The 25,612-nt window shown below is 51.7% G+C and overlaps 13 protein-coding genes and 1 non-coding gene across 14 annotated transcripts; 6 read left to right on the top strand and 8 right to left on the bottom strand.

Moving 5' to 3' along the window:
• Nucleotides 1-17: 17 nt before the first annotated feature.
• On the top strand, nucleotides 18-1,033 carry BO88DRAFT_406313 (NAD(P)-dependent oxidoreductase). The gene is made up of 2 exons (XM_025707122.1): nucleotides 18-176; nucleotides 245-1,033. The coding sequence occupies exons 1-2, from the start codon at nucleotides 68-70 to the stop codon at nucleotides 901-903; spliced, it is 768 nt and encodes a 255-aa protein (XP_025561253.1). The 5' UTR covers nucleotides 18-67; the 3' UTR covers nucleotides 904-1,033.
• A 1,365-nt stretch (nucleotides 1,034-2,398) lies between these two features.
• Nucleotides 2,399-2,766, bottom strand: BO88DRAFT_455476 (uncharacterized protein; the record flags this gene model as incomplete). Its single annotated transcript, XM_025710868.1, has 2 exons — nucleotides 2,399-2,643; nucleotides 2,700-2,766. 2 exons carry the CDS (start codon nucleotides 2,764-2,766, stop codon nucleotides 2,399-2,401), a joined length of 312 nt encoding a protein of 103 aa, XP_025561252.1.
• A 138-nt stretch (nucleotides 2,767-2,904) lies between these two features.
• Nucleotides 2,905-4,075, top strand: BO88DRAFT_406311 (uncharacterized protein). Its single transcript, XM_025707121.1, has one exon. It carries the CDS (start codon nucleotides 3,010-3,012, stop codon nucleotides 3,841-3,843), a length of 834 nt encoding a protein of 277 aa, XP_025561251.1. The 5' UTR covers nucleotides 2,905-3,009; the 3' UTR covers nucleotides 3,844-4,075.
• A 548-nt stretch (nucleotides 4,076-4,623) lies between these two features.
• BO88DRAFT_445116 (glutathione S-transferase family protein) lies at nucleotides 4,624-5,510 on the bottom strand. The gene is made up of 3 exons (XM_025710176.1): nucleotides 5,231-5,510; nucleotides 5,068-5,171; nucleotides 4,624-5,003 (listed from the first exon to the last, which is right to left on the bottom strand). The coding sequence occupies exons 1-3, from the start codon at nucleotides 5,433-5,435 to the stop codon at nucleotides 4,665-4,667; spliced, it is 648 nt and encodes a 215-aa protein (XP_025561250.1). The 5' UTR covers nucleotides 5,436-5,510; the 3' UTR covers nucleotides 4,624-4,664.
• A 163-nt stretch (nucleotides 5,511-5,673) lies between these two features.
• Nucleotides 5,674-7,857, bottom strand: BO88DRAFT_392013 (cytochrome P450). The gene is made up of 6 exons (XM_025705037.1): nucleotides 7,270-7,857; nucleotides 7,027-7,212; nucleotides 6,620-6,954; nucleotides 6,425-6,558; nucleotides 5,943-6,340; nucleotides 5,674-5,883 (listed from the first exon to the last, which is right to left on the bottom strand). Exons 1-6 carry the CDS (start codon nucleotides 7,673-7,675, stop codon nucleotides 5,693-5,695), a joined length of 1,650 nt encoding a protein of 549 aa, XP_025561249.1. The 5' UTR covers nucleotides 7,676-7,857; the 3' UTR covers nucleotides 5,674-5,692.
• A 412-nt stretch (nucleotides 7,858-8,269) lies between these two features.
• On the top strand, nucleotides 8,270-9,492 carry BO88DRAFT_445114 (NAD(P)-binding protein; the record flags this gene model as incomplete). The annotated part of the gene is made up of 4 exons (XM_025710175.1): nucleotides 8,270-8,286; nucleotides 8,411-8,819; nucleotides 8,883-9,059; nucleotides 9,127-9,492. 4 exons carry the CDS (start codon nucleotides 8,270-8,272, stop codon nucleotides 9,490-9,492), a joined length of 969 nt encoding a protein of 322 aa, XP_025561248.1.
• Nucleotides 9,493-9,864: 372 nt separating this feature from the next.
• On the bottom strand, nucleotides 9,865-11,521 carry BO88DRAFT_406307 (putative salicylate hydroxylase). The gene is made up of 2 exons (XM_025707120.1): nucleotides 10,381-11,521; nucleotides 9,865-10,333 (listed from the first exon to the last, which is right to left on the bottom strand). The coding sequence occupies exons 1-2, from the start codon at nucleotides 11,221-11,223 to the stop codon at nucleotides 9,899-9,901; spliced, it is 1,278 nt and encodes a 425-aa protein (XP_025561247.1). The 5' UTR covers nucleotides 11,224-11,521; the 3' UTR covers nucleotides 9,865-9,898.
• Nucleotides 11,522-12,667: 1,146 nt separating this feature from the next.
• Nucleotides 12,668-14,136, top strand: BO88DRAFT_406305 (uncharacterized protein). Its single transcript, XM_025707119.1, has 6 exons — nucleotides 12,668-13,037; nucleotides 13,091-13,275; nucleotides 13,328-13,445; nucleotides 13,497-13,564; nucleotides 13,621-13,651; nucleotides 13,702-14,136. The coding sequence occupies exons 1-6, from the start codon at nucleotides 12,868-12,870 to the stop codon at nucleotides 14,033-14,035; spliced, it is 906 nt and encodes a 301-aa protein (XP_025561246.1). The 5' UTR covers nucleotides 12,668-12,867; the 3' UTR covers nucleotides 14,036-14,136.
• A 1,432-nt stretch (nucleotides 14,137-15,568) lies between these two features.
• BO88DRAFT_466053 (TolB family protein) lies at nucleotides 15,569-17,857 on the top strand. The gene has a single exon (XM_025711452.1). The coding sequence runs from the start codon at nucleotides 15,582-15,584 to the stop codon at nucleotides 17,625-17,627; it is 2,046 nt and encodes a 681-aa protein (XP_025561245.1). The 5' UTR covers nucleotides 15,569-15,581; the 3' UTR covers nucleotides 17,628-17,857.
• A 123-nt stretch (nucleotides 17,858-17,980) lies between these two features.
• Nucleotides 17,981-19,507, bottom strand: BO88DRAFT_392005 (alpha/beta hydrolase; the record flags this gene model as incomplete). The annotated part of the gene is made up of 4 exons (XM_025705036.1): nucleotides 17,981-18,895; nucleotides 18,946-19,054; nucleotides 19,120-19,258; nucleotides 19,313-19,507. The coding sequence occupies 4 exons, from the start codon at nucleotides 19,505-19,507 to the stop codon at nucleotides 18,049-18,051; spliced, it is 1,290 nt and encodes a 429-aa protein (XP_025561244.1). The 3' UTR covers nucleotides 17,981-18,048.
• A 499-nt stretch (nucleotides 19,508-20,006) lies between these two features.
• BO88DRAFT_t190 lies at nucleotides 20,007-20,120 on the bottom strand. Its single transcript has one exon. It is a non-coding gene; the product is annotated as a tRNA-Leu (tRNA).
• A 484-nt stretch (nucleotides 20,121-20,604) lies between these two features.
• Nucleotides 20,605-22,726, top strand: BO88DRAFT_369096 (uncharacterized protein). The gene is made up of 2 exons (XM_025704134.1): nucleotides 20,605-22,167; nucleotides 22,217-22,726. Exons 1-2 carry the CDS (start codon nucleotides 20,645-20,647, stop codon nucleotides 22,695-22,697), a joined length of 2,004 nt encoding a protein of 667 aa, XP_025561243.1. The 5' UTR covers nucleotides 20,605-20,644; the 3' UTR covers nucleotides 22,698-22,726.
• A 16-nt stretch (nucleotides 22,727-22,742) lies between these two features.
• Nucleotides 22,743-24,003, bottom strand: BO88DRAFT_466048 (TauD/TfdA dioxygenase family protein; the record flags this gene model as incomplete). The annotated part of the gene is made up of 5 exons (XM_025711451.1): nucleotides 22,743-22,918; nucleotides 22,964-23,095; nucleotides 23,154-23,202; nucleotides 23,260-23,700; nucleotides 23,848-24,003. 5 exons carry the CDS (start codon nucleotides 24,001-24,003, stop codon nucleotides 22,743-22,745), a joined length of 954 nt encoding a protein of 317 aa, XP_025561242.1.
• Nucleotides 24,004-24,597: 594 nt separating this feature from the next.
• BO88DRAFT_82187 (uncharacterized protein) lies at nucleotides 24,598-25,609 on the bottom strand. Its single transcript, XM_025713168.1, has one exon. It carries the CDS (start codon nucleotides 25,502-25,504, stop codon nucleotides 24,674-24,676), a length of 831 nt encoding a protein of 276 aa, XP_025561241.1. The 5' UTR covers nucleotides 25,505-25,609; the 3' UTR covers nucleotides 24,598-24,673.
• Between the last annotated feature and the right edge of the window lie 3 nt (nucleotides 25,610-25,612).

Raw genomic sequence — 25,612 nt, 5'->3', positions numbered from 1 at the left:
TTGAGGATAATCATCGTAAATCACAATACAAACAATCATTCTTTAAATTCAATACGATAAATCAAACATGCAACAACAACAACACCAGCCAACAGTAGCCTTCTTCGGAGCGACGGGGGGATGTGCCAATGCATGTCTGGCTCTTGCCCTACAAGCCGGCATTCACTGTTCCGCCCGTATGTGTTGTTTTTCCGTGTCCGATGCAAACATCTCCAACTGACTCCGGACCTCTGATCAATAATAGTGGCTCGCACTCCCTCCAAGCTCCACAATCTGCTCCAGCAGCTCAATGTCTCCGATTCCGCCATTGCAAACTACCTGACAGTAACGGAGGGTGATATCTACGATCATCAAGCTGTTCAAAAGACCCTCTATGTCGATAGTCGCCCCGTTGACCTGATCATCTCCGGCCTCGGCGGCAAGCCACGCTTCGAGTATGGCATCAAAGCCACCCTAGACAACCCAACCATCTGCCAAGATGGGATCAAGGCCATCATGTCTGCCGCTCGATCGTGTCCCCGGAAGCCCCGCATCGTGATCATCAGCACCATCGGCCTCAGCGACATGCGCGACGTGCCACTCATGTTGCTGCCCCTGTACCATTGGGTGCTCAAGGTACCACGCGCGGATAAGAAGGTGATGGAGGATCTTGTTGTGGCCGAGATGCAAAAGCCGGAGGAGGAACGCGCCATCGACGGGTATCTCTTCGTACGGCCCACCTTGTTAACGAACGGCGATGGCGATGGTCTGTCGAAGATCAGGACCGGCACCGACGAGAACCCCGCGGTCGGCTATTGTATTAGTCGTCGTGACGTGGGTCTCTGGATTTTCGAGAGGGTAATTCATCAGCCATCGCTTGAGGAGTGTCAGTATTGGGGGCAGAAGGTGTCCCTGACGGCCTAAGCAGCTGCGTGGAATATTTATATATAGGTTGATCACTTGGAGCGGGTTCTATGGGATACTGTGGGTAATTGTCTGCACTACTTAAAGTTTACGCTATTATATCAACTTCAATTGACTTTCGAGACTGGCGCATGTCGAATATCTATATTGTAATGTAGACACGGTCAGAAACATACAGTGTTTACTCGTATAACAAGCAAACAGCCGTTTCAATTCATAGCTTGGACTCGTTTTCCATATCCTTTTCAGGAGACTGAGGTCTGATTAGCCTGGTTGCAGCTATCCAGTTAGTGCTGGATTTCACTGCCAACCCGACCATCAGATACTGTAATATCACGTGACCATTACACACTAGTCCTCTCAAGCCATGACATCATTGCATCCTGTCCTACTTAGTCATGAACACCCGAATAGGAAACACATCAACATTTCTCCCATGAAGTAGAAGAGTCAGTGGCCTGGAGATGGGCTATACTCTTGGGAACTCAAACTATAGCATACTGTATCTGTTACCTGCATACGGGTTGTATGATCATTCCTAATAGTGTTTCTCGTTGATTGAATAGTATGATGTCAGTGTCTTTTGTGAGCACTAGTAGTAGTCTCGGGATATATATACATCTATATGTGACCTATTGAGGTATCTCACGACTTCCATCAGACATAACAAGTTCCTATAAACAGCCGTTTATCTTAGGATTTAAAATATAGCATACCTCTTTTACAAACACATATCACGAACTGATTACGGCCCGTAGTAGCTTGCGCGTGGTATTGATCCAGTAAGGTCACTAGCTTATGAGACTAGTAGCTAATGGGATACTGAAGAAAGTGCTGGCTCCAACACATCTTCCCTTCAATTTTATACCAACATACTTTTTCACCAAGACAATCATCGCCGCTTCTTTACCACGACTGCAGTCACTCAATCACGGATTCACGGCACCAATCTTCTGTCGTCATACCTACTGATCTGGCCATATCTTGCCTCAAGAGTTCACGTTGATGAGGAACGCTACATCCACCATCCAGTATGGGACATTAATTTGCAGGCCTAGGTCTACCCCTTCCGAGGATACGTTCTATCTTCGGAGGAAGATCGCTGTTACAAGCTCTCATGGCGAAGGCTAGACGAAGAACATTGGAGCCAACTCCAGAACCTTGCCTGCTATATGCTGGATCCTGATGTCCTGGAAGGCGATTTTTGGAGAGCATGTAGGCTTCTCACCACCTATGAACGTGACCCAGGCCGCTGCTACCTTCTCTCAAGATCTCGGCATTTCTTCATTCCCCTAGTAGATCACCACGCATACTTCCTTCATTGCCGGGGAGGCATTGCGCCTGATGACAGGCACATGATCCCCAAACACAATGCCGTAGCAGAGGTCAGTCATTGCCCATCTCAGCATTGCTGAAAAAAAATACAACACACGGAAACCGAATTGTTGAAGGGCTTGATGCTGGGAAAGACCGGCGAGCCCCGACTACCGATCGCTCAGGAACACAGCTGGGCTACACCGTAGATGAGGCACAGGATCAGAGCCGGCTCTATGGGCCCTGGTGTAAATTCTTCAAGAAAGCGGGCCTTGGTACGAAGCAGAAAGGCTAAGCTTCGCGTCTTCATGGCAAGCATCTTCACGCGCGGATCCGCAGCGTGTTTACGATCGAGCACAGCCGACTCGTGGTATGGAATGCGAGTATACTTCAAAGCGACCAGGATCTTCCATCGTTTATCCCGCACTATCGAAGTCAATGGCTTGATGTGTTGATCACAGCCATGAACAGTAAGTCTAGACACGAGTAGCTGACAATGTCGTGAAGCACAGCAGAGCCTCGGAGGTCACCAGGCTTTGCCAAAGCCATGATCAATAGTCTGGCGTCACCAAAATTGCCAAAGCAAGGGATGGCGACATAGGACTAATTACTGGCGAGGAATGTAAGCCATAAAGTGCCCCGTTCCTTGATGTGTTTGTATGTGTTTGAAGTAATTAGAAGTCGAGGTATAAACAGGGCTTCCTGTGCTGTCCTCACGGATTTATTGAAATTATCGAATCTCACTCTACCTCTATACACAATCAATTATCTTTCACGTTAGTCACGAACCTCATGATGAAGACTTACAGTATCTGGAGCACACTAGCCGCTCTTGGCTCATTCACTCTCTCATCGGCCAAGACCCTCAACTTCGTTGCACACGAGGATGACGACCTCCTCTTCCTGAGTCCGGACCTGATCCGAGACATTCTTTCCGGCGAGCCGCTTCGTACCGTGTTCCTGACTGCAGGAGACGCTGGAATGGGATCTGACTACTGGAGCAGCCGTGAGGCTGGCTCGCGGGCAGCCTATGCGCGCATGGCAGTGGCGAGTAACAACTGGGACGAAGACGTGATCTACGTCGGAGACAAGACCATCACCCTCTACACGCTGCAAGACGACGATGACATCTCCCTGGCATTTATGCACTTGCCCGACGGCAACATGGACGGAACCGGCTTCGGCGGCACCGACCAGAACGACAGTTTGCAGAAGCTGTGGGACGGCGACATTGACGTGATCCGGACCATTGATGGCTCGGGAGTTGAATACACGAAAGATGAGCTGCTGGAAACCATCGCCGCTCTGATTGACGACTTTGACCCCGACGAGGTCAAGACGGGTGACTATGTCAACGACTTTGGCGATGGAGACCACAGTGACCACTACGCCACCGGATACTTTGTCGACAATGCATTGCAGCAGTCCGACAGCGATGCTGATCTGACCGGATACTACGGGTATCCGATCCAGGACATGGATGTCAACTTGGACGACTCGGACATTGAAGACAAGACGAACATCTTTTACGAATATGCTGGTTATGATACTGCCACCTGCGCCACTGATGATGCTTGCTCGAGTCGGCCTGAGTCTGCTTGGTTGCAGCGTGAGTACGAGGTCTAGGAAAGCTTCTCTTGAGCTGGTCTTGGGGACGATTTGGCCATTTACTAGGCTGTGAGACACTGGGTGTTTTATTCTTTGCCATCTTGTACTTTAGTAACGACGCTTTGAAATGTTATATGATACGTTGATTGGTGTATCTAGGAGAGAGCATCATACGTGCCATGGGCAGAGATTGTAGGCCATGCGTTATGTTCATAACCATTGTGTGCTGTAGAGACTTACTACTGAATGACAGTGCGGAATGCACCGAATGATCTTGGACGAACCGCGATGTTTGTTTACTTCTTATTGAGGGTCAAGTATTCGAGACAGTCAACGTTGCTCTGCAACTAGAGTATACATTCCAAGTACCAGCGGAGGAATGTTCCCATTGTAGGCAGTATCACGAGAGAAGCTTCATGGTTCCTGAAGGAGGTTGAAGCTCATTCCGTAGGCGAAACCTAAAGCTCCACGGCATGTATGCTTACCAACGAGAGCTAAATAAGTTTAGTTGATTCAACACCATGCTCATACTAAGAATGTTATTGCACGAATTGCTAATTTCCCCCTTCCTAGCATTTCTCTGGGCACAAGTCGCTCTGTCTGTGCAGTGTGATCATATCGGTCGACTGTTCAGAACGTACTCGAAGTCCCTGACTTAATGGGGTGGTGATTGGTGGTATTGATGGACACGTCGACATGCATGAATCCCGGAATATTTCCAGGGTTATCGGAAATCCCGGATTTACAAATGTATGGAATAGCCGGTACTTCGCAGCAGATTTCATTAACAATTTACCTGTTATCTACTACTGAAATCCCTTTTTAGATTTATACCCACTCTACGCAGTGACCTTCTTCCAGCTCTCCCTAGCCTTCAACCCCTCCCACCACTTCTGCACATGAGGGAACTTGCTCACCAGCTCCGTGAACCCGAATGGTTCAATAAAAACCCCATACGGCAAGTGAGACAAGTCCGCCAGTGTGAGTTGCTGCCCGGCCAGATAAGGCTGCTTGGACAGGACCCGCTCGTAACCTTCGAGAGTGAGTTCGAGCTGGGAAAAGAGGGATTGGACACGGGCTTCATCGGTCTGGCCGTGACCTTTGCGGGCCTTGAAGACCTTTTCGTAGGCGATTTGGGACGCAAGGGGGTCGAAGTAGGATTGTTCGATGGAGAGGGCCTATCCCATTAGCTTCATTGGTCTCACAGAACTTGTGATGGATTTGAGGAATAGGGATATGTACCTGCTGATAATAGGCAAAGGCCTTTAGATCCGATTCAGGAGGGGCTAACTCGGTGCCCTGGCCGCGGTACTTGGTAGCGATGTATTGAGTGATGGCTCGACTCTCTGTTCACAGAGGTAGTGTTATTAGGGTATATCTGGAGATTGTTTATCGCAACACCAACCGTAGATCTGGATGTCTGTTTCTGTATCCTGCAGCACAGGTACCTTGCCAAATGGCTGGAGATCGTTCAGATAAGAGGAGGTCCTCTGTTCGCCCTTGGCCAGGTCGATGGGGACGATTTCAACGTCCAGCCCTTTCTCGGCCAGGGCAGTGCGCACGCGACGGGTGCAGGTGGAGTGAACGAAGCCGTATAGCTTGAGAGTCATGTTGGAAGGATGAGGTGAGATGCCCTTAGTGAGATTCAAGCCAAAGGAAATGAAGATAAAGCGATGGTGGTGAATGCGACCGAGGGGAAGGAGGGGAAGGTCGGGGATAGTTGCATCGAGATGCAAGTCTGGCACGTCATCTCGGGTTCCCCACCACCGCGGAATCATTCCGGCATATAAACAAAATTCTTTGCATGTGCTTACAAAAGATTGATTGATGACAAAATTTCCAATTTAAACAACTACTAACTGATGGACTAAGATGAGGGCCGACGGGGTCGGAAGGTGGCCCACAAGGTTGGTACAGACATGGCGAAGTTATCCAGTTCCTTGCCATCAAAGGCCCGCTGCTCATCGGCTAGCTGGATGTGATATTCTCCCACGATCATCGCCAAAGCCATGCGCATCTCCATCCAGGCAATACTCTTACCTACGCAGTCATACGAGCCTATGCAGAGAAGCATCTTAGTTGACAAAATCACTGAAGATCTGGGTTGACAGACTCACCTCGTGAAAACGGAATGAACGGCACATCGGCCAGATTTTTAATCGACGCCCACCGTTCAGGACGAAACTGGTCAGCATCCTCCCAATAGCGCTCATCACGTTGGATGGCAAAGGTCGGCACGGACACTATCACATCCCCCGGTAAGTGGAGATCCTTGTCCACCTGCAGTCCCTGCGGCGGAGTGACGCGCACTAGACCATCCAGCACCGATGGCTTCAACCGCAGTATCTCGTTGATCACCGCTGTCAGGTACGGGAGATCCTTCACCTTTTCATATGGCAAGTCCTCTATTCCCTCGGGCACTCTCTCGTCGATCTCGCGCTGGAGCTGGACCTGCGCGCCCGGATGCGTCGCGAGGTAGTAGATCGCATTGATTAACGCAGATGCCGTCGTGTCGCTACAAGATCCGATTATCTTTCGTCAGCCTGTTTCTATTCGTCTAGGAATTACCAAGCGTAAGGCTCCTCAGGGCCAACCTTACCTGCCAGCCGCCATAATGAACCAGGCATCATCCTTGATTGCTTGATCCGTGGGTGGCGCGCTAGGATCACCATTCTCCTGGCCTTGGATCAACCAGCTAATGATGTCTTTGGGCTCACTCGACTTGGCTCTAGACTAGAGATGCATTAGCACAGCCAGACAGTGATATTTCTACAGAAGCGGATGGAAGATATACCGCACGCCTCGTCTCAAACAATTCATGACAGCGATGCCGGAACGGATTGAGGGTCGCGGACAGACCGGGAATCCTCAACAGGAGTGGCGGGATCCACGGCATAGTGCCGGCCACTGCAACGTATCGCTGGCCCTCGTCGATAATTTGCAGCTCAGGGATCCTCTTTCCGGTCTTCAGCATCCCCAGCTCCGCTCCCAGGACAACGTGTCCCATGACATCGAATGCGTAACAGTTGATCCAGTTAGTAACGTCCATGGGCTGCCCTTGGCGCTCCCGGATCTTCTCTATCAGGATTTTGCTTTGCTCCTGCACGGAATTATGATAGTATTGGATACCTGGCGCCACACACTTCTGTTAGTGGTCTGGTGGCACCGCGATCGAGAGGAAGAATTTGGTCAGAATCGCACCTTTAGCTGCTTGATCCCACTGTCGACGCCGCTTACTGTGCACCTTGAGGTCGCGGATGGCAAACAATGTCTTCTTGTCGTTCTCATAAGTGACCTGATCGTACCAGGGTCCCTTAATACATCGGCTAGGAGGCCCATAGATGGCTTGAATGGCCGAGGCGCGACAAACGGAAACCTCGCGGGGGCCTATTAAGAGTGTCAGTGGAGGGGGCTTGAAGCAAGATTGTGGGGGGTCTAAGTTACCAATGCGAACGACATCACCATACTGCTGGTGCAGACGCTGGATAGTATAGTGCATCTGCGCATCCTTGACGGTATGGTAGGCAGCGTAGTGACGTGAAACACGGGCTGCGATCGGGCCCGGCACGTTGCGCAGTCGGTGGAAGAAGAGGCGGTACATGAGGATATTCCCGAACAGGCCTGTGAACAGCGCGCCATCCAGGAACAATACTCGAAGGACGATCTCAGATGTGCTTAAGGTGGCGCCTAACAAGGCTGGAGCCAGGGAAATCAGGGCAATGTGGGCAAGAGTGAAGATGCCAAACAACCTCGACAGGTGTTTCTCGATTTCGCCCGAGCGAGTTATAAAAGCCAGTAGCACCCCGGCCAAGGTGCTAAAGACACCCAGCTGGGTCCATGGTGTGTCCATGTTGTGATATGTTAGTTCGTTCCGACTATCCTGATGGTTTGATGATCTTCAAACAAGAAATAATCCAGATCAAAGCCCTTCTTATAGGCGTAGGCGGGCTTAAGACACTGTGAAGACAAGAATAGTGAAGGCACCTTTCAAGTGTGTGAATCTCCACAGTGACGACCGCTGGCAGGGGTAAGAAGGACAGACTGGATGAATTAATTCTAGGGAGGACGCCCCCTACGTCCCTATATATACCAATCGACCGGTGAAACTTGTGTAGATGCGAGGCTGAGACTGACTGGTACTTACCGTCCGCTTAGGCGTGCATCTCCGGCATGAGACGGGCAGCAAGTGACCCACTCATTCATTGTCGCTCAACGAGATGGATGATATTACTAGTCGAACCCACCAATGAGCGGCACTAGTATAGAGGCGATCATTAAATCTAAAGTAGCCGGCCGTGTTTTTCTTTGTTTGTATAGCATCCCTGCTTTGCACTAGAATAGCGCCATGGTGTGCACCCCTAATGTTCGCCGTTTGAGAGTCCAAAAGTTGGCACTCCATGATCGCCAACCTCAACACATATCGATCATCTACAAGGCCTGATCGATGGCCCTGAAAGTAGAGTTCAAGAAGAGAGTTCGGGGTCAACCAAGGAACACCCTCTTCCCCGCTCCCGACTCAATCTCCACTTCGACTGACGCCGTCGATCTCATGAAGCACCGAACAACGCACCACTACCCCATAAAGCTCAGCTGCTATAGAGCACGTAGCTACTCCCGACAAAATGCTTGTTGCTGTTCTTCCCGCATCACCCAAATCCGCTCAAGAGACCATCCGGGCTCTTCTGGAGGCAGACCAGTTAACTGCTCCAGTCCACGTGCGCGCCATCTACCGCGATCCTGCCAAAGCCCCCGCTGAGTTTATCGCACATGGTAGCTTCCACGCGGTCGCAGGCGATCTCAGCAATGCAGCCAGCCTAGACCTTGGAAATGCTGATACCGTCTTTGCCATCACACCACCGCGCTACGATGGCACCGACATGATGCAGTGGGCCCGCCAGGCCTCGGAAAATACCCGCGCAGCAATCCAGAAGGCCGGGACGGTGAAACGCTTGGTGCTCCTCTCCAGTATGGGGGCCGAACAGCCAGAGGGAACTGTGCGTCTGACTCCACACCGTGTTTTATATGAACAGGTACGGAGATTTATTAAACTCACCTAGGGAGAAATCATGACGAACCACGTCGCGGAAGAGATTCTCAAGGATGTCGTGCCCGAGGTAGTCTTCATGCGATGTGCCTACTTTATGGAGAACTGGGCGCCAGCCATGGAAACTGTCCAGTCAAAACATCCACATCTGTCCTCGGCCATCACTCCGCTGGATTATGAAATACCCATGGTGAGATTAGCCTTCTGCTGATGTGAATTGGATAACTATGGGATTAGTGACTGGATCTCTTTGCAAGGTTTCCGTTGCCGATATCGGAAAGGCATGCGCCACCTATATAATGGCCATGGATCACCCCAAGAGTCCATATGTCGTGGAGGTTCACGGTCCACGCGAATACACGGCGAAGGACGTACAGAAAGCATTCCAAGATGTGGCCGGACACGCAGTCGAACTCAAACCCGTTGAAAAAGCAGATTTGCCCGCATTCTTCGGCCAATTCTTACCTGAAGCTTCGGTCGGTCCGTTTGTAGAGATGACTCGGAGTTTCTTGCCGGGAGGAATCATTGCGAAAGAGTCGGGTAACTCCCCATCTCCGGACCGTATGTATCGTGGTCGGACGGAACTGGTGGATGCTATTCGGCGGATAATTAAAAGAGGTTAACTTATGTGGATGGTTAATGCGCTGTAATTGAAGGTTTTCTGTCAGTATTATTGCGTGGTAATCTCAAATTCATAAATGTTTATTATTACACCTACGAATGCACTGTGCCTTAAGCCAAAGTCGCCCATACGTGTTTCGTATAGTCCCAATAATCTCATTTTCTCAACATATCTTACTCAGGCCAAGGCAGCAGGAACAGATCTTGATGTGCAAGCACAAACCCCATAACATTGTAAAGCTACCACATCTTGCTACAATGGAGCTTGCTACGGTGTGACTAATGACCTCCGATCTTGGTTTGAGGATAGGGACAAATGAATGGTACTCTTAATGAGCCGAAATGAAGGAAAGAAAGGAAAATTGACCAATACGGTACAGGCTAATAGTCATTGGGTATCAAAACTTGCTAAAGCTTACACTCACTACTAAACATCTTCCTCCTTGCTTGTTCGGCCTGTTCCTGTACATCTAAATCCCAGAGCCATCGCAATCGTTGCTGGAATGTCTCACGTAGTTTTACCTCATTATCCCCCACACCATCCAAACACAAGCACAGTAGATACGCATTCTCCTTACTCGTAGTGACCACATGCTGACTTCGCGGTCGACGGACTTGATCATAAGCTCTGAATGCTTCCACGACGGCATCTACGCTGTTAACTCGCGGGTCGCTCAAGAGCTCTGCCAGGACGTGGGCATCCTCGATGGCCTGACCGGCACCTGCACCTTGATGTGGCGTAGAGGCATGAGCCGCATCACCTAAGATGGCCACGCGAGATTTCGTGTACGTCGACAAATGGGGATGCTCAAAGATGGCCCACTGCGAAGGGTCAGGCATGCGCTGGTAGCAGTTAGCGTACGCGTCCTCGGGGAATATCATTGACGTACCTCAACGAGAGCCTGCACATATCTACCCATACCCTGAGCATCTCGTCGCATATCTTCTTTACTTGCTGGTCGAACCCATGCCTCATGATCCCAGGTCTCACTCAAGATGTAGAGCCCAAAATTCACCTTTTTGGCACGCATGATGGGATAGGAGATAGCATAGGCGCCCTTTCCGAGATACATGGTGGATACGCGGGCGCGTTGATCACCGACGGCCGTCACCATCTCATCCATGTCGAAGACGGCCCGGTAGGCATACATGCCACTATAGTGAGGTTGTTTGGCAGCAGACTCTTCTGGTAGCATTGATTCCTTGACCTTGGATTTTATCCCATCACATCCTACCACCACATCAGCCATGGCGATTGTACCATCTTCAAATTGTAGCCGGACCCGGTCTGTTGTTTCCGTCAGTTTTTTCAGCCGTTTGCCAAAATGAACGATTTCCGGAGGGACCAGAGCCACGAGGGCGGCGAGGAAGTCCGCACGTCGCAACGTCGTCTGTCCCGATGGCAAGGCCTTTAGGTTCATTAGTGTTTCGCCTTCGTGGTTGCCAGTGGCCCAGACGAGTTCGAACCATGTCTGTTTGTATTGTTCATAGCCGGGGCTATCCGCGTGGGTTGTGACAAGAGCGTCGTAGATGGCTCGAATCTCCGGGTCGATGAGGGGCATAGCCCGGTGAGCTGCTGGACCAATGGACAGCCCTAGGCCTATTTCTGTAAAGGCAGCGGCGGCCTCATAAATCTGGACGGGAACCTGACGTCGTAGCAGACCGACCGCGAGAACGAGACCACCGATGCCTCCACCGATGATGGTGACGGTAAACGGTCGGGGTGGGCCCATTGTGATTTGATGGGCAGCAACTTTGGTTCGGGCGGGGATAAGAAAATAGTGCCCTCAACTAGACTAACCCTCGGCTCGCACTCCCCACTCTCTTGCTTTTTCTGTCTGTCGCGTTCGGGGTATGGCTTCTCCCACTCCCAGTACCTCGTTCAGGTCCAGAACTAGTTTGACATGGGTGAAGGACGAGCCATGAGGCATCTTAAGGGAAGATTAGAAATAGATGGTTATCAATGCGGCGACGACAGGGAAGTGAGCCGCGGTGCCCCTGAGAGGATGGCCATTAATAATTTGGATCACCACGAACAAAGCGTTCAGGAAGCGAAGTAGGCAGGGATGTCCCATATGGATGCGATGTGAGTGGCGTGATCCCATGTCAAAGAATCCTGCCAATGTCACCAAGAATAGACTAAGACAACTAGTGGCCTGCTTAGATTGAGGGGAAATCGACGTGTCGCGGTCATTCCCGATCAGCCAGCCCCAAATGATGACTCCTTGCTTGGTTTCCGAAAAATTCATGATGCGTGATTTTACGACAATGCGATTGATTGGAGGGCTGTCACTAACCAATTGAAAATAGAGTCTGACAGCCGTTGATCCAGACTAGTAGTAGTATCGAGGCATGGAGTCCTCTCGTGCCTGGCAGATGCCCTACTCTTTTGTGTCGGCCGGTTTCCCCGCGATATCTCCGGGCCCGTGCTTGCATCTCTTCCCGTGTTCGACTTGAATTGACTCCAGTTCAGTCCGTTCAGCTCCCCCACACATTCCCGGTCTCAATGCTTAACCCTCTATTCCAAATTCACACATTGCACACTCTAGTCACTGTGATCGCCATCTATGTGCTACAACTTACACTACCAACGATGTTTATCGCAAAATTGAGGAGATTCAGGGTACCCCATCCCAACTACTCCCCGTAAACTATGTCAAGTCATGGACCAGGAGCACACGACAGGTCGCGTGTGTGGAGCCTTCCGTGGAGCATCAATAGATGAATGACTGTGCCAGCTGTAATTCATCCCGCCCTCCTCCATCCTCATTGGCACACTTCCGATCCACCCTGAACAAGACATCAAGAGATCTCGGGCGTGTCCGGCTGCACCCACGGACCAGGTTCATGCGCATAACTTCCTTCGACCTTGGTCTGGACGGACTGAGATCCACGATCTTTTTCCCTTCCGGGCATAGACAGGCCGATTAGGTTGACTTAGCTGGCTATCCCCTGATGGCCTTACGCACGCCTGCCAGGATCAGAGATTTTTTACTCTGGTCTGTCCTGGGGTACAAAGTCTTTTGCTGGAGCCTACCCCGGGGACTCGTCGGTCCCTTCACAGAATACGGATGACTGCGTTGGATTGTTTCTTCTACCACTCAGCGGTGCGGTTCGGTCAGATGCATCATGCTGCCCTGGATACGGGCGGTTGACGACAATGCCTCCCAGGCATCAGTCGTCGTAGTCCCGACCATAGTGACCACGGTCATTGCCGTGGTACTCACCCTGCTGCGGCTGTACGTTCGAAAGTTTGTCATGAGGACACTGTCCTGGGATGACTGGTTCAACCTCCTTGCGACGGTAAGGGCTGCGCTGGTAGGACTGTTCAACGCTTTCACTGATGCCCTTTGACTCAGTTGACCACCCTCGTCGCTATGGCCTTGATCCTCGCTGCAGTCCCGTACGGACTAGGCCGCCATTATGACACTCTCGACGTCGACCGTGCCGTCTATTGCATCAAGCTCATGCGGATGTGCCTCTTTCCGTTGCTGTTCTCGACCATCTTCCTGAAGATCTCCATCAGCCTTCTCTTGATGAGGCTGTTGTACGTCAGACCCGACAGTCGCTCAACTGCACATTAACTGACAAGGCGTTTAGTCTTACGACCAGAGTGTGGAAGATATTCTTCTGGTGCTTTATTGCCTTCAACACGATCACGAGTCTTCTTGATGCCGCGATTGTCCTCCCTCAGTGTGATCCGGTAGCGCGAACATGGGATAAGCGAGTTGATGGAACATGTTGGCCCAAGTCGGCAATCAACGGGGCGGCCATTGCACAAGGAAGTGAGAAACCCTCTGATAATTCTCTGAATCACCGGCTAAGACGTCAGTGTAGCAATCGCTGCCGGAACAGACATCGTGCTATCCATCCTACCCATCGTGTTTCTATGGAAGGTTAAGATCCCGATCAAAGTGAAGGCAGCCATATGCGGGCTCATGGCACTGGGGTTTGCGTGAGTCTATTCGTTGCTAAGGCCGGATAGTATGCTGACTTCGCATAATAGGAGTGCGGGGTTTGCACTTGCGCGAACAATGTACGTTTCTACCTTGACTGAGTCTTCAGATCCTACATGTACGTGAATACCTTCCGATTCAACTCTTGTCATAATAATCCTAACATGGGACTAGGGGACTACGTAAATCTCTACATGTGTGCATTGTAAGCGAGCTCCTTACCACTTACACTTTGTAATGCTGACCATCTCACAGCCTAGAATCCTCCATTGGAGTCATCGCTGCCGCAGCACCCTCCGTGAGACCCCTCCTTCGTCCCGGATTCTGGAACAAGGAATACTCCCGATCGAGATCCCGCTCTTTCCCGCTGCATACGTTGACCGCCAAGAAGAGCGCACGGCCGGTCTGGGGGGATACCCTGTTCGATACTAGGCTCGATCTGGAAGACCGCCCGATTAATTCGAGGGACAGCGAGTCCAAATTGTGGCCACAGCTGAGCATGGCTATTGTTAAGCGGACGTCGATAGAGGTGGTGACCAACTCTTTGACGAATAGCGAGGTGAAGGCCATGGGACGGCGAAGTGCTTAGACCTTTGTATAGATACGAATCGCCGGATGTAAAAGGTCCCCACGTATAATTTGTGCCAATGAACAAAAATAAAGAGCCTAATACCACTCAAATTACCCGGCTATATCTTTAGTCCCTCTTACCGACTGCTAAACCAGTTAGCGTAAGACAGAAAAGTGTTATCCAGTCTTATATCCATCCATCCAATCTTTGCCCGAGGTATATGTCAGATCTGCCCATCTTGTGACTGCGGGTTCATGTCCTTCTCTCATTATTGTGCGCTGAAGCTAGATATACTTAAATCCTTGATCAATTTCACAATCCACCGCCAACATCTCACAAAAGCAAATCCTGTTATCAGATGCGGGTTATCTGATTAGATTAATTCTCGGTACCGGATATGCACATGTGGCAGGATTCACAACTGAGGACAACTTCCCAGAGCAAAAGTGGACACCTCGCTTGGTTGTCGTCGTCAGGACATGATCTCTAACAGGGCAGATTTTCGTCGCCATCGAATAACATCCGAGCAATAAGGTCGTGGACCTGACTCTCACAGTGGAGACGTCGGACATCGGAGGCAGCCAAGTTGATCTGCCCCGACGGGAAACGCAGATCTTAACCCTCCAGGGTACTGCGCGCCAAGAACACCTGCACTGTTCACTTCACGTCTGTGGGATTATCGCTGGTTGCAGGAACATACCAAAGAGGATAAACATGAGTTATTCAACGATATGTCTGGGTGTTGAGGTCTCCAATTCCCTTCATATCTGCCCAAGTTAAGCAACAGAATCTTGATGCTGTTCCTGTACCTTAATTATGGCCGAAATAAGGGTCACTAGTCGGATTGCCCTTCTGTGCTGTGGATTCAGCCCTGAATTTCCGCGCCAATGGATGCGAACACAATACTACTTCATCTTATCTAGTGCAGACCGTCGTCGGACAACGGACGTCGGAGAGAATTCTCCGGCCGCGTCATTATTCATGCCTCAAATCATTGGACTCTTGGCAGGTGGATGTACAGCACCCGTCTGATACTCAGTGTCCGCCAACATCCGGCCGTGTATTCCATCCACATCATGCCCAGCGGAGCTGTAAGTCGGCAGCTGATCCGGAGTTTCAGCAGATGTATAGCGAAGCAATATCATGTTGCTTCTGCATACTCGCCCCGGTCGGACCCTATCACTCTGTTACCCGGCAGAGGCAAACAGATACTACGTGTTGGGCTGCACTGGAACCAGTCCGCGCAGGGCTCGCTTGTAATCAAGTAGAAGGAGTGTGCACGGATTCCACCTGTCCCACATCACCATGACTATGTCAATATCGACCGGGTTCATGATTTAGCCGGTACCCTCCCCAGTCTTGTAGGAAAGGGACGCACAAGTGGAGTTTACAGAGCAGGGCTCCACGCTTAGCAATGTTCAGCAATTCTACCTCAGACGCGGGGCAATAGCGCTTTTGCTGCAGGTCGGAGTGCATAAATACCACCGTCTTCTCGCTCGTCAGTTCTCCGCTCAGGCGTCGCTCATTCAAAGAGACTCAGAGTATCCGGCAGTCCTCCGCAACCATGCGCTGCTCCCTCCTCCCTCTTCTTGGCCTGGCCGCTGTGCCGGCACTTGGAGGCTGTCCCTTCGCACACACTGCGAATATGGATATTGATGATATGGTGAAGGCACACGCTCACATGTCCCGAGGGTTGGTGGCATCAAAGAGCAGCCCCTCAACTGTTCCTACCTCCTCTACTACCCCAGCCGTCGGCAAGAAGGGCGTGTTCATGATGAACCGCATTGCTCCTGGCACCTCTGAACTATACATTGCCAACACGGACGGCAGCAATGAGCGCCCACTCCTCTCCGACCCAGTCTTCGAGTACCACGCCTCCTTCTCTCCCGACGGAGAATGGATTACTTTCACCAGCGAGCGCAATGGCGACGGTAACTCTGACATCTACCGGGTGCGGACCAACGGCTCTGATCTGCAGGAGCTGGTCGCCACGCCAGCAGTGGAAGACTCCGTCGTGATTTCTCCCAACGGTCGTCTGGCAGCCTACGTCTCTACCGCCAACAACATGAAGGCAAACATCTGGGTCCTCGACCTGCAGACCGGCGTGCAGTGGAACCTCACCAACACGCCCACCACTGCCGCCAACTCCTCCCTCATGGAGAGCTACCTCCGTCCTGCCTGGTCTCCCGATGGCGAATGGATTGCCTTCTCTTCGGACCGCAACACCCAATGGGACGGACACGGCGAGCCGACCTTCCTCGGCCGCACGGGCTGGGAGACAACTCAGGAACTCTCCCTTTATGTCATTCGCCCCAATGGCTCCGACTTCCGCCAGATCGTCTCCAAGCCATACTACTCACTGGGATCTCCCAAGTGGTCCGCCGACGGTAAACGCATCGTCTACTACGAGATGACCCGTGAAGACACCTACAACGCCCACCGTCCAGAAACCATCACCACGGCCAACTCAACCATCATGTCAGTCGACTTCGCTACCGGCACCGATGTGCGTGTTGAAGTCGCCGGCTCGGGAGTCAAGCAATTCCCCCAGTACCTGGACAAGAACGGCACCATCGCCTACACCCTCAAGGGCGGCACCAGCGAGGGCTTCTACACCACGGCAGGACTGTATGTCAACACGACCTCAGCAACCCTCCGATCCCCGGCATGGTCTCCCGACGGCAAGCAAGTAGTCTACGAAAAGACTACCTGGAGCATCCGTACGGGATACAAGAAGCTCTACAGCTGGGACAGCGACTGGGACTACCGATTCACGGACGTCTTCCCTCAGATCTCGCACCAGGAGCGCATCGCCATCACGCAGAAGCAGCTGGGCAACTCGTCCATCGTCACGCTAAACACGACTGGCGCTGACCTGCAACTGGTCTACGACCCCAGCACGGCAGACTTCGTCAGCGACAACGAAACCACAGGTATGAGCGCCTACCAGCCCAGCTGGTCCCCATGCGGCGAGTGGCTCGTCTTCGGCGTGGGATTCTGGTTCGAGACTCGAGAAGCCTCCGGCGGATGGATCGTTCGGGCCACCGCCAACGGGAGCTACTCCGAGGTACTCGTGAACAGCAGCTACTCCATCACCGAGAACGGGGCCCTGAACAACGGATTCCCGAGCTTCTCGCCGGACGGCAAGAAGGTAGTGTATCGGGTGTGGGGAGCCGACACTGCGACATACGGCAATGCCAGCGAGATCGGGTTGCGGGTATTGGATCTCGAGACGCGGAATACAACCGTGCTGACGACTGAATGGGATAACCTACCCCAGTTCTCTCCCGACGGGGAGCTCATCCTTTTCACGCGCAAGACTAGCACGTACAACTATGACGTGTGCACCATTCGACCGGACGGGACAGATCTGCGCGTGTTGACGAGCAGTGGTGCCAACGATGCACATGCGGTGTGGTCGCAGGATGGACGGATTATGTGGTCGACGGGAATGTATGGATTCCGGTTCGAGTGTGCCTTGTATGATGATACGTTCCAGCCGTATGGGCAGATTATGATTATGGATAAGGATGGGGGGAATAAGAAGTTGATGACGAACTCGATGTGGGAGGATTCGATGCCGTTGTTTTTGCCCAGGGAGGTACTTTAGTTAGTTGTGGGAGGGTGCTGTTGTTGTTGGGGTATGTGTGTGGTTGGTGTATGATTATAGTTACAACGGTGGTTGTGTGATTATAGGATGATGGAGAGTCTCTTCGGAAAGCAGGATCTATGCGCAACACAAGCAACCTTGCTACCCCAGGGGACTCAGGGTGGTATACTCCGGGCTTTTTGTTACTGTCTATCATGTGTCTGTCTACTCTGCAGAGAATTTCTTCCGTCTTCTGCACTTCCTTTCTTGTGCAATAGTACTCAATGTACTGAAGAGACTGTTTGACCCAAAGCTGGATACATTCAAGCACAGAATCTGTTGAAGCTTGGAATCTCCTTGTATATTTCCGGATTAAAAAGCACGGATGGTATTATTACTTCAGTCCATAGCAAGGTGACAGAATGAGACGACTACTAAGATCTCATAGTTTGCTTTTCCGTGACTTGGCCGCGCGGAATGAACTGGGAGACTTGATCACTCTGCGCCATTCTTCATTCAGCACCAAATGAACCCCTTTAGCCATCTTCTGTCTCTTTATCTTCCACTCCCGCTCAGTGTCGCGGTATCTGCGCATAATCTCATCTAACCAGCTGGCGCAATGGCTGGCTGTCTCTTCCACCACCTCAAAGGCGAAGAAGTGGCCTTGCTTGGGTAGGGTAACCTCCTTGACCTTGTCTTTCCCCCCGCTGCCCCCAACCCCTTGACCACAGCTCTTGATTCCTTCCCGGAGATCCTTGAGATTCAAGTAACTCGCTTCCCCCAGCAAGAAGAGGGCCGACGGTCGTAATGATGGCAACTTATAGAATGTACTGGGTGGTTCGGGGCGATACACTGGAAGGACAGCCACAGAGGGGTCCACATCTGCATGGGTTGAGCGATCCAACTGAACCTGGCCATCCGTCATTCCAGCGTGGAAGCGCTCCCGGATCTGACCTAGCACATCATGATACTTAGTCGTGGTCAGCGTGACAGGCGGATCGGCAGCGTCTGCATCGTCGGGCAGGTCGGGATGCAGGGCCGTGGGCAGATTCCGGAACCCATACTGCACCATTAGTTCGAGACAACGGGGATCCCATTTTTTGAATACTTTCTTGTAACCTGCAGCAGCAGCGGCCCTATTTGGCCAAACGTCGTCACGCCACAAGGCAAAGTTGACGGGACCGGGCGGATCAGCGCCAAAGCCCATCTTGGGCGGTAGTCGTTGAATTACCGGGTCAAAGAGTATGACTGAGGTTAGTAAACGGGGGTGCATCAGCGCCAGATTCGTACTTGAGAGTGATCAGCAACCATGAATCTAGGGTAGTGGGTGGATACGCACATGATGGTACCGCCGAAGCTGTGGCCTATTCCTACTAGCGGTCGGTGCATCTGATCGCGGAAGTGGTTGATCATCAGGAGCAGATCGCGGGGATGGTCCATCCATGAGCCTAGAACATGACCATTTCAGCAGGGTGTCTCGGAATCTGGGCAATATGGGCCCATAGTCACGCACAGTCCATGCTGAGTTTATCTTCGTTGAGTACTCCACTCATGCCCATGTTGGCAACGTCTGCTATCCAGATACCGCGGATGTGGAAGTTGGAATGAGCGGATCGTGCGAGAAGCTCGTCCCAGAGTGGTTCGTAGAGCTCCTATTCCTGATTAGCTGACTTACATGTCTGATGGTTTGAGATGCCGGATTTTACCTTGGGGAAGCCCACGGCGTGAGCGGCAATGATGGTGACAGCATCGACTGGGACGGGATCGGGTAGATGGCGAGGCGTGTATTGCTTGATGTGGAGGTGCAGGACATCTTCTTGGTCCACGGTACTGCCTGCATACTCCCGAACATAACACGCCGGGATGATATGCTCGGTGACTTTAAAGCTGGCGGTTGACATTACTGAAACCACATTGACTGAGAGGTTTATGGAAAAGAGAAATAAGCCGATATGATGAAGGGCGGGGGGAACTACTAAGTCGCTGATGTAGTTGAGCTGAGTGAGACGGAAAGTCTGGGTCGGGCGGCCCACTTCCCCACGGATCTCGAAGCTGGCCAGTGATTTAAGTCAATCACGTTACAATTAAATGCAAGGCGTACTAGACTCTTGTTGTAAGTATGGCTACTGTTAAAATCTTAATGATGTTGTTATCGATTCTTGATGTGGGGACTTGGTTTGTGGCACTGACAGATGCATGCACTGTCACACAGTCATCCCGATAGGGCTGCCACGAGATTGACGGACAAATTAGGGTGATACTTGAGAGATGCCAACTTGTCTCAAAGGCATTGTTGTTGTGACTGTTATTATGCACCTTCAAAAACAATGCATTATACTCCCGAGCGATCACAAGGGACGGGAAGAACAAGAAGAGAAAAAAAAAGAAAACAAAAAGATATGACAAGAGTGGGACTCGAACCCACGCCTCTTTCGAGACTGCAATACATCCAACTGAGTTGGACAAGCGAGATTCACTTGAGTGCAGCGCCTTAGACCACTCGGCCATCTTGCCTTGGATGAATTATTGGCCGAAGCTTTGTGTACATGTTGACGACTGCTTTGACCCGGACGTTGACAATGCAGGTATGGCCTGCGACTGCTCTATTTTCCTTCAATGCAAAACAAGTAAACGTATTTATCTAGAGCTTAACCCAGTATCATCTACTTGGCTTTCTCTGGCGAATACACTAATCCCCAGAATTGCGAGTGGTGATGAAGAGTTTACTACTACAGAGTGCTCTGGGAGCCGCGAATATATTCAGACTCATTCTTGAAACATCACGTTGACTGCCTGTCGGTCACCTCTCCGACCGTGTCAAATGCCTCAAGATGGTTGGCCAGTAAACCGTCACCATTGCGATGGCGTGCGTTGGCGGCACCATCGCCTCATCACCGCCACGCCCAGCCCGGTAACTAATTGAATTGGCGCCTCGGCAGAGGCATCGATCATTTCAAGATGCGGGGAAATACCAGGCATGGCTAATCATCCCCTGCTCCCCGTTTTCAGTTTCTTCAATCTACCCTTCTCCTGCCGTCATGAGCGCTGAAGGAAGGATTCGTAAACGCATCCCCAAGTCATGTAAACGCTGCCACCGACGCAAGCAGCGATGCGTCGGTTATCCGACCTGTACCGGCTGCGATTCCGCCAAACAGCCCTGTCTGAGATCCGAGTCCGTTCCCTCCTGGCATCATGCCATGTCCAAGGGGGCATTGGTGCACCGTATCGAAGTGCTCGAAGCGCAATTATCCGCGGCACTGGAACAGATTCCCCCGGATGAAGACGCGCCAGCAGAACAGCTGTCAACGGGCGCAAAACTACAGCCGCATGACTCCCGAGCTGGAGTGGTCTCGATAATGGCAATGAGCCATGAGGGGAGCGACAACTTGGCGTATTTAGGACCCTCATCAGGAATGTCCATCGCAGAAGATTTGGGCCGTCTGGTGCAAAACGCCGTCTGGCTGAGATCCATCCCCATCAATGGCAGTCACCACCAACCTCCGCCGGATAGCGAGAGGACCGCAGCCAGCACCGCATTACCGACCGAGGCTGTTGCTCTACGCCTCCTCAATGCCTACTTCAAAGACATGCATACCCGTCTCCCGTTCCTTGATCGTGCGGAACTGATGCAGCTGCATGCGACCGTACGAAAGTCCCAGCCAGATGATACGAGCGAGGCTGCACGGTTCAAACTCTTCATGGTATACGCCATTGGCGCAGCTATCCTACAGATGACCGAGACTTACGACTCCACGCCCCCGAGCGCGTTTGTAGCGATGGCACTGCAGCTGGACTCTGTCCTCGGAGAGTCGCAGTCCTACATGAACATCGAAGCACTCATGTTACTCGTCCTCTATCACATGCGAACATCGTCTGCCACGAGGGTATGGTATCTGATAGGTCTAGCCATGCGCATCTGTATTGATCTAGGGTTGCATCGCGAATCCCAGTATCTAAAAATGCGACCGTATGAAGGGCAGATGCGCCGACGGCTGTTCTGGTCTGTTTACCTGGTTGAGCGATACGTGGCCTGGTCATTGGGACGGCCGTTCAGTGTCCCCGAGGAGGACATTGATGTCCATGCACCAGCGGATCTGGATGATTCGTGTATCAGCGACGAGCTGGTTGAGCAGGCTCTGCAGGGCTCAGTGGCTCCGCGCGAGCCGGCGCGTGGAAGGAAGCTTCGGAGATTTATCGCTTTGGCACAGTTGCAGCGCATCATGTCACAGATTCATACCAGGATTTATCGGACAGACAGGAATATTGCAACGCTTGTCCCAGAGACGACTCCTCTGCTTGCTGCCTTAGGAGAATTCGAAGCATCGCTGCCGGCAATGGCACCAGAAGAAGACGACTTTGTCCATATGCATTGGAACAATGCCATTCGGATGCTCATTCAGCGGTTCGTGGGAGTCTTACTGCGAGGCGATCCTCTGATTGAAAAATGCTTGTATGCGTCAGGGCAGATGTGTCAGTGTTTCAAGCGGCTGCGACAGCGCGATTCATCTGGGTACTCATTTCTCCTCGTTAACTCGCTGTATATGGCTGGATTGACTATTTGGTGAGTTTGACCCCTTCCAGCTTGCGATAAAGCTAGAATAACGAAAAAGCCTTTGTCTCTTCCGAGCCCCTCAACTGTGGACAGTAGCCGTGTCGAATGATCTGAGAGCCTGTTCTTCTGCGCTATTCGTTATGGCAGAGAGAAATCCTAGTCTGAAGAAGTACCGAGACGGGCTGGAGATGATCATCAACCGCGTGATGGATTATGTCAATGATGCGGCAAAGGCCGATCCCATGCCAAGTGCTTCTCATACCGAGGACGTTATTCCCACACCACATTCTGAGAGTGTAAGCGCACACACCGACGCAACGACTGGGGACGCTCAATTCTCAGCTGGATGGTTCGACTTTCAGTATCCGTTGCCCCCTACAGGAGGGCTAACCGGGCCTGATCCATATGGACAGGGATCTGCCACAGCAGATACACCCGACTTCTGGCATACATTCGGCGACATGTTCCCGGAGATATGGTCGAACGACCTATTGAGCATGGACATGTCTGATGGGCTAAACTGGTTTACTCCGGAGTAGACAGTAACTAAAAGATACCTAATCCCCACATAGTAATGAAAATAACTACAAATGAGCCGGAGACAGCGTATCCTCGATTCCCAGATCCTCCCTCCTCGACTTACTCTCGGGATCGAAGTAAGGCACCTCACCCACGCCAACAGCGCGATTGCCACTTCTAGGCCCGAAGCCTTCGTGATCACCGGTGGCTGTGTGGAACACACTGCGATTATCCCAGATGGCTATTTGGTTAGCAGCTTCCTACAACCACTGACTATCCAACTTACCAATATCATTCGGCTCATTCCACTTGAACCGCACCTGCAGATCATGACCGTAGGTAATCAGATCATGAAAGTACTGCAGCATATTAGCACTCTCTCGCCGATTCAACTCGTTGATCTTGCTCGGAAAGGCCCCTATTCATATTAGCACACACCACTTTCACCCTCCCACCCACTATCAATATAAACATACCAATTGGGAAGACCGACTTCCACCCTGTAATCGGATTCGTCCTAACAACCTATCCCAACAATCAGCCAAACCCCTCATACCCCAGCGACTTAAGAAAGGGCCATACCGGATGCACCGCCTCCAACTCATCCCCCACATTAACCGGCGCGCCCCTCTCCCCCTCATAAACCTTAACCCCCATCCTCTTGAACCCCTCCCCAACATGCGTCGCACTCAACCCCTCCAAAAACGCCCTATAGGGTTTACTAATACGATCATAGACCTCATACCCGGAAGCCCACAACGTATCCCCCCCGGTAACAGGCAACTGCGTCAACCTGAGACTGGAGAAATCGGCCGGCGCCTTCTCAAACGCAATATCGCTATGCCAGACCGCCGCCATACGGGTGTAATCTGAGCCCTTGTAGAGTTTCTTCCGGCCCTCGGAGTTGATCGTGCTGATTTGGGGATCGGGGTCGCCGAATTCCCGTGAGTCGTTGGTTACGGGGTGGATGTGTAGGCCGTGCGATGGGGGACGGGTGGTGAGGTGGCCCATTTGGAGGATGAGCTGTTTTTGGAGGTCGTTGGTTAGGTTGTGCTGGGAGCGGAAGAAGACGACGCCTCTTTCTGCGACTGTTTATACCAATGTCTTTGTTAGATGGGTGGGTAGGTGGGTTGGGGATAGGGATTGGATGGGATGGGATGTACCGAGGACGGCAAGGTCACGAATACGCTGTTCGGAATTCGGGGCATTGAGAATGTCGTCGACGATGTTGCAGCTGTCTTTGGGGAATTCGGTACCGATGACGGGGGTGACGAGGATGGGGTTGAAGGCGTTGAGGGAGCCGGTGGAGTGGATTCGTTGGGGCATTGTATAGTCGTATGTATGTAAAAAGTGGATAGATGTGTATGATGGTAGTTATTCATGTTAGATCTGGGCATGTGCAGACATTGATATTTATGTCCATTGGGGTGTGGTGTATACATCGGCTTTCGGCGTTAGGAGGGTGCTGGGTTTTGGAGATATCGCCGATTGCGTTATGTGTGGGAAGGATAGCCTGACTAGGCTTGGATGGTGTCACCGGGAATAGTAAGATTCATGAACGTAGAAGTTTGTTTAGATGGGCAATCATTGGGGAAATGGTTGATGTGTGGTCGGCGATGAATCAGGCATAATACTCTGTTGTATCTTGTGACAGTTTATGCTAAAAGACGGCTTGCATAATTCACCCAGCAACTGTATGCTAAGCTCAAAACTATGCGCCATTTCTATGCGGGTCTTACATATTACTGACAGTCTGCACTGGATATATCTCCACAACGCTATGCATATGCATCTGATATCTCAAAGCTCCACAAACGATCATACAGAAGGCTCAAATCGCTGAAGAACAAAACATCCAATATACACAAAGAAGAAGAACAAATAAGATACTAAGGAAATAAATCCATCATCCTCTTCGATGGCGACTCCGATCGGTAATGTCATGCTGCAATCATGTCGAACATTGTCCCGGGTATCTAGACTGTACATCCACCTATCAAACCATATTCGCCCGATGCTCATCCGAAGGCGTCCCCGGCGCCGTCCGGTTCATCGGCACACTCAGAGTCTCACTAGCCGCCATGGAGGTAGGTCTCCTTGCCATCTGGTCTAGGTTGAGCTGCGAGTTGGAGGCGAACATCATGGAGGCGCGGTCAAACTTGGCCTCGCTCTGGGGCCGGCCATCGGCCAGCGGCACCATGGAGTAATCGGCTCCTGCGTCGGCCTTCTTGGCCAGACGGTTGGTCTTGGCCTTCTCGCGGAAGCAGAGGAAGAAGGTGAGGGCGAGGAAGATGAAGATGAGAACACTGAAGGTCACGATGGCGGCGATCTCTCCGCGGTGGTTGTACTCCTTTTGCGCGGCGGAGATGGTGCTCGTGGCGGAGGTGGTGGTACTAGTGGTCGTCGAGGTAGTCGTGGTGCTTTGAGTGGTGGAGGTGGCGCTAGTAGTGGATTGGGAGGAGGATGATGAAGTGGTGCTGCTAGAGCTGGTGCTCGTGGCAGTGGTTGCAGTAGTCGTCGCACTGGTCGTGGAGGTGTCGGAGGTGGTGGTGGCTTCGGTAGTGCTGGTCGACTCGGATGTAGTGGAGTCCGCAGTGGTGGTGGCTGCATCCGTCGTGGTGGTATCATCGGTGGTGGTCGCCCTCTTTTGGAAGTTCAAGGACCGGTTATACCGCTTGGGCTTGAGGTATTGATCAACAATGGATGTTGGTTGAGCGACCGGCGCTTCGGTTTGCGGTGACAGCGAAAAAACTCCAGCCGCTGGTTCCGCGTGCGCAAGAGCGGCCGATGATAGGGCGCTGAGCGCCAGCAGGTAGCGGAGTTGCATGATGGCGTAGAGGAGGGGCCAGATATAGGCAGCAGCCAAGTCGGGTAGAAGTAGTTAGAATGATGAAAGAAGAGGAGGGCGAGGAGGTGGAAGAGAGAGATCAGGGTA

The sequence above is a fragment of the Aspergillus vadensis genome, assembly GCF_003184925.1.
Source record: "Aspergillus vadensis CBS 113365 unplaced genomic scaffold BO88scaffold_17, whole genome shotgun sequence".
In the NCBI taxonomy this organism is placed as follows: Eukaryota; Fungi; Ascomycota; class Eurotiomycetes; order Eurotiales; family Aspergillaceae; genus Aspergillus; species Aspergillus vadensis.
Note: the sequence above shows the minus strand (reverse complement) of the source record. Positions and strands in the feature narration are given on the sequence as shown.

What these genes read in the sequence shown, in the direction of transcription:
- BO88DRAFT_406313 (XM_025707122.1), top strand. Translation starts at nt 68, where the DNA reads ATGCAACAACAACAACACCAGCCAACAGTAGCCTTCTTCGGAGCGACG. An exon ending in CGGCATTCACTGTTCCGCCC is followed by an intron (nt 177 to 244) that starts GTATGTGTTGTT and finishes GATCAATAATAG; the next exon opens with TGGCTCGCACTCCCTCCAAG.
- BO88DRAFT_406311 (XM_025707121.1), top strand. Translation starts at nt 3,010, where the DNA reads ATGATGAAGACTTACAGTATCTGGAGCACACTAGCCGCTCTTGGCTCA.
- BO88DRAFT_445116 (XM_025710176.1), bottom strand. Translation starts at nt 5,435, where the DNA reads ATGACTCTCAAGCTATACGGCTTCGTTCACTCCACCTGCACCCGTCGC. An exon ending in AACAGACATCCAGATCTACG is followed by an intron (nt 5,172 to 5,230) that starts GTTGGTGTTGCG and finishes CTCTGTGAACAG; the next exon opens with AGAGTCGAGCCATCACTCAA. An exon ending in CCTTTGCCTATTATCAGCAG is followed by an intron (nt 5,004 to 5,067) that starts GTACATATCCCT and finishes CTAATGGGATAG; the next exon opens with GCCCTCTCCATCGAACAATC.
- BO88DRAFT_392013 (XM_025705037.1), bottom strand. Translation starts at nt 7,675, where the DNA reads ATGGACACACCATGGACCCAGCTGGGTGTCTTTAGCACCTTGGCCGGG. An exon ending in TTCATTATGGCGGCTGGCAG is followed by an intron (nt 6,341 to 6,424) that starts GTAAGGTTGGCC and finishes CGGATCTTGTAG; the next exon opens with CGACACGACGGCATCTGCGT. An exon ending in GTTCATTCCGTTTTCACGAG is followed by an intron (nt 5,884 to 5,942) that starts GTGAGTCTGTCA and finishes TTCTCTGCATAG; the next exon opens with GCTCGTATGACTGCGTAGGT.
- BO88DRAFT_406307 (XM_025707120.1), bottom strand. Translation starts at nt 11,223, where the DNA reads ATGGGCCCACCCCGACCGTTTACCGTCACCATCATCGGTGGAGGCATC. An exon ending in ATGTGCAGGCTCTCGTTGAG is followed by an intron (nt 10,334 to 10,380) that starts GTACGTCAATGA and finishes AACTGCTACCAG; the next exon opens with CGCATGCCTGACCCTTCGCA.
- BO88DRAFT_406305 (XM_025707119.1), top strand. Translation starts at nt 12,868, where the DNA reads ATGGCCTTGATCCTCGCTGCAGTCCCGTACGGACTAGGCCGCCATTAT. An exon ending in GGCGGCCATTGCACAAGGAA is followed by an intron (nt 13,276 to 13,327) that starts GTGAGAAACCCT and finishes ACGTCAGTGTAG; the next exon opens with CAATCGCTGCCGGAACAGAC. An exon ending in AATCTCTACATGTGTGCATT is followed by an intron (nt 13,652 to 13,701) that starts GTAAGCGAGCTC and finishes ACCATCTCACAG; the next exon opens with CCTAGAATCCTCCATTGGAG.
- BO88DRAFT_466053 (XM_025711452.1), top strand. Translation starts at nt 15,582, where the DNA reads ATGCGCTGCTCCCTCCTCCCTCTTCTTGGCCTGGCCGCTGTGCCGGCA.
- BO88DRAFT_369096 (XM_025704134.1), top strand. Translation starts at nt 20,645, where the DNA reads ATGAGCGCTGAAGGAAGGATTCGTAAACGCATCCCCAAGTCATGTAAA. An exon ending in ATGGCTGGATTGACTATTTG is followed by an intron (nt 22,168 to 22,216) that starts GTGAGTTTGACC and finishes ATAACGAAAAAG; the next exon opens with CCTTTGTCTCTTCCGAGCCC.
- BO88DRAFT_82187 (XM_025713168.1), bottom strand. Translation starts at nt 25,504, where the DNA reads ATGCAACTCCGCTACCTGCTGGCGCTCAGCGCCCTATCATCGGCCGCT.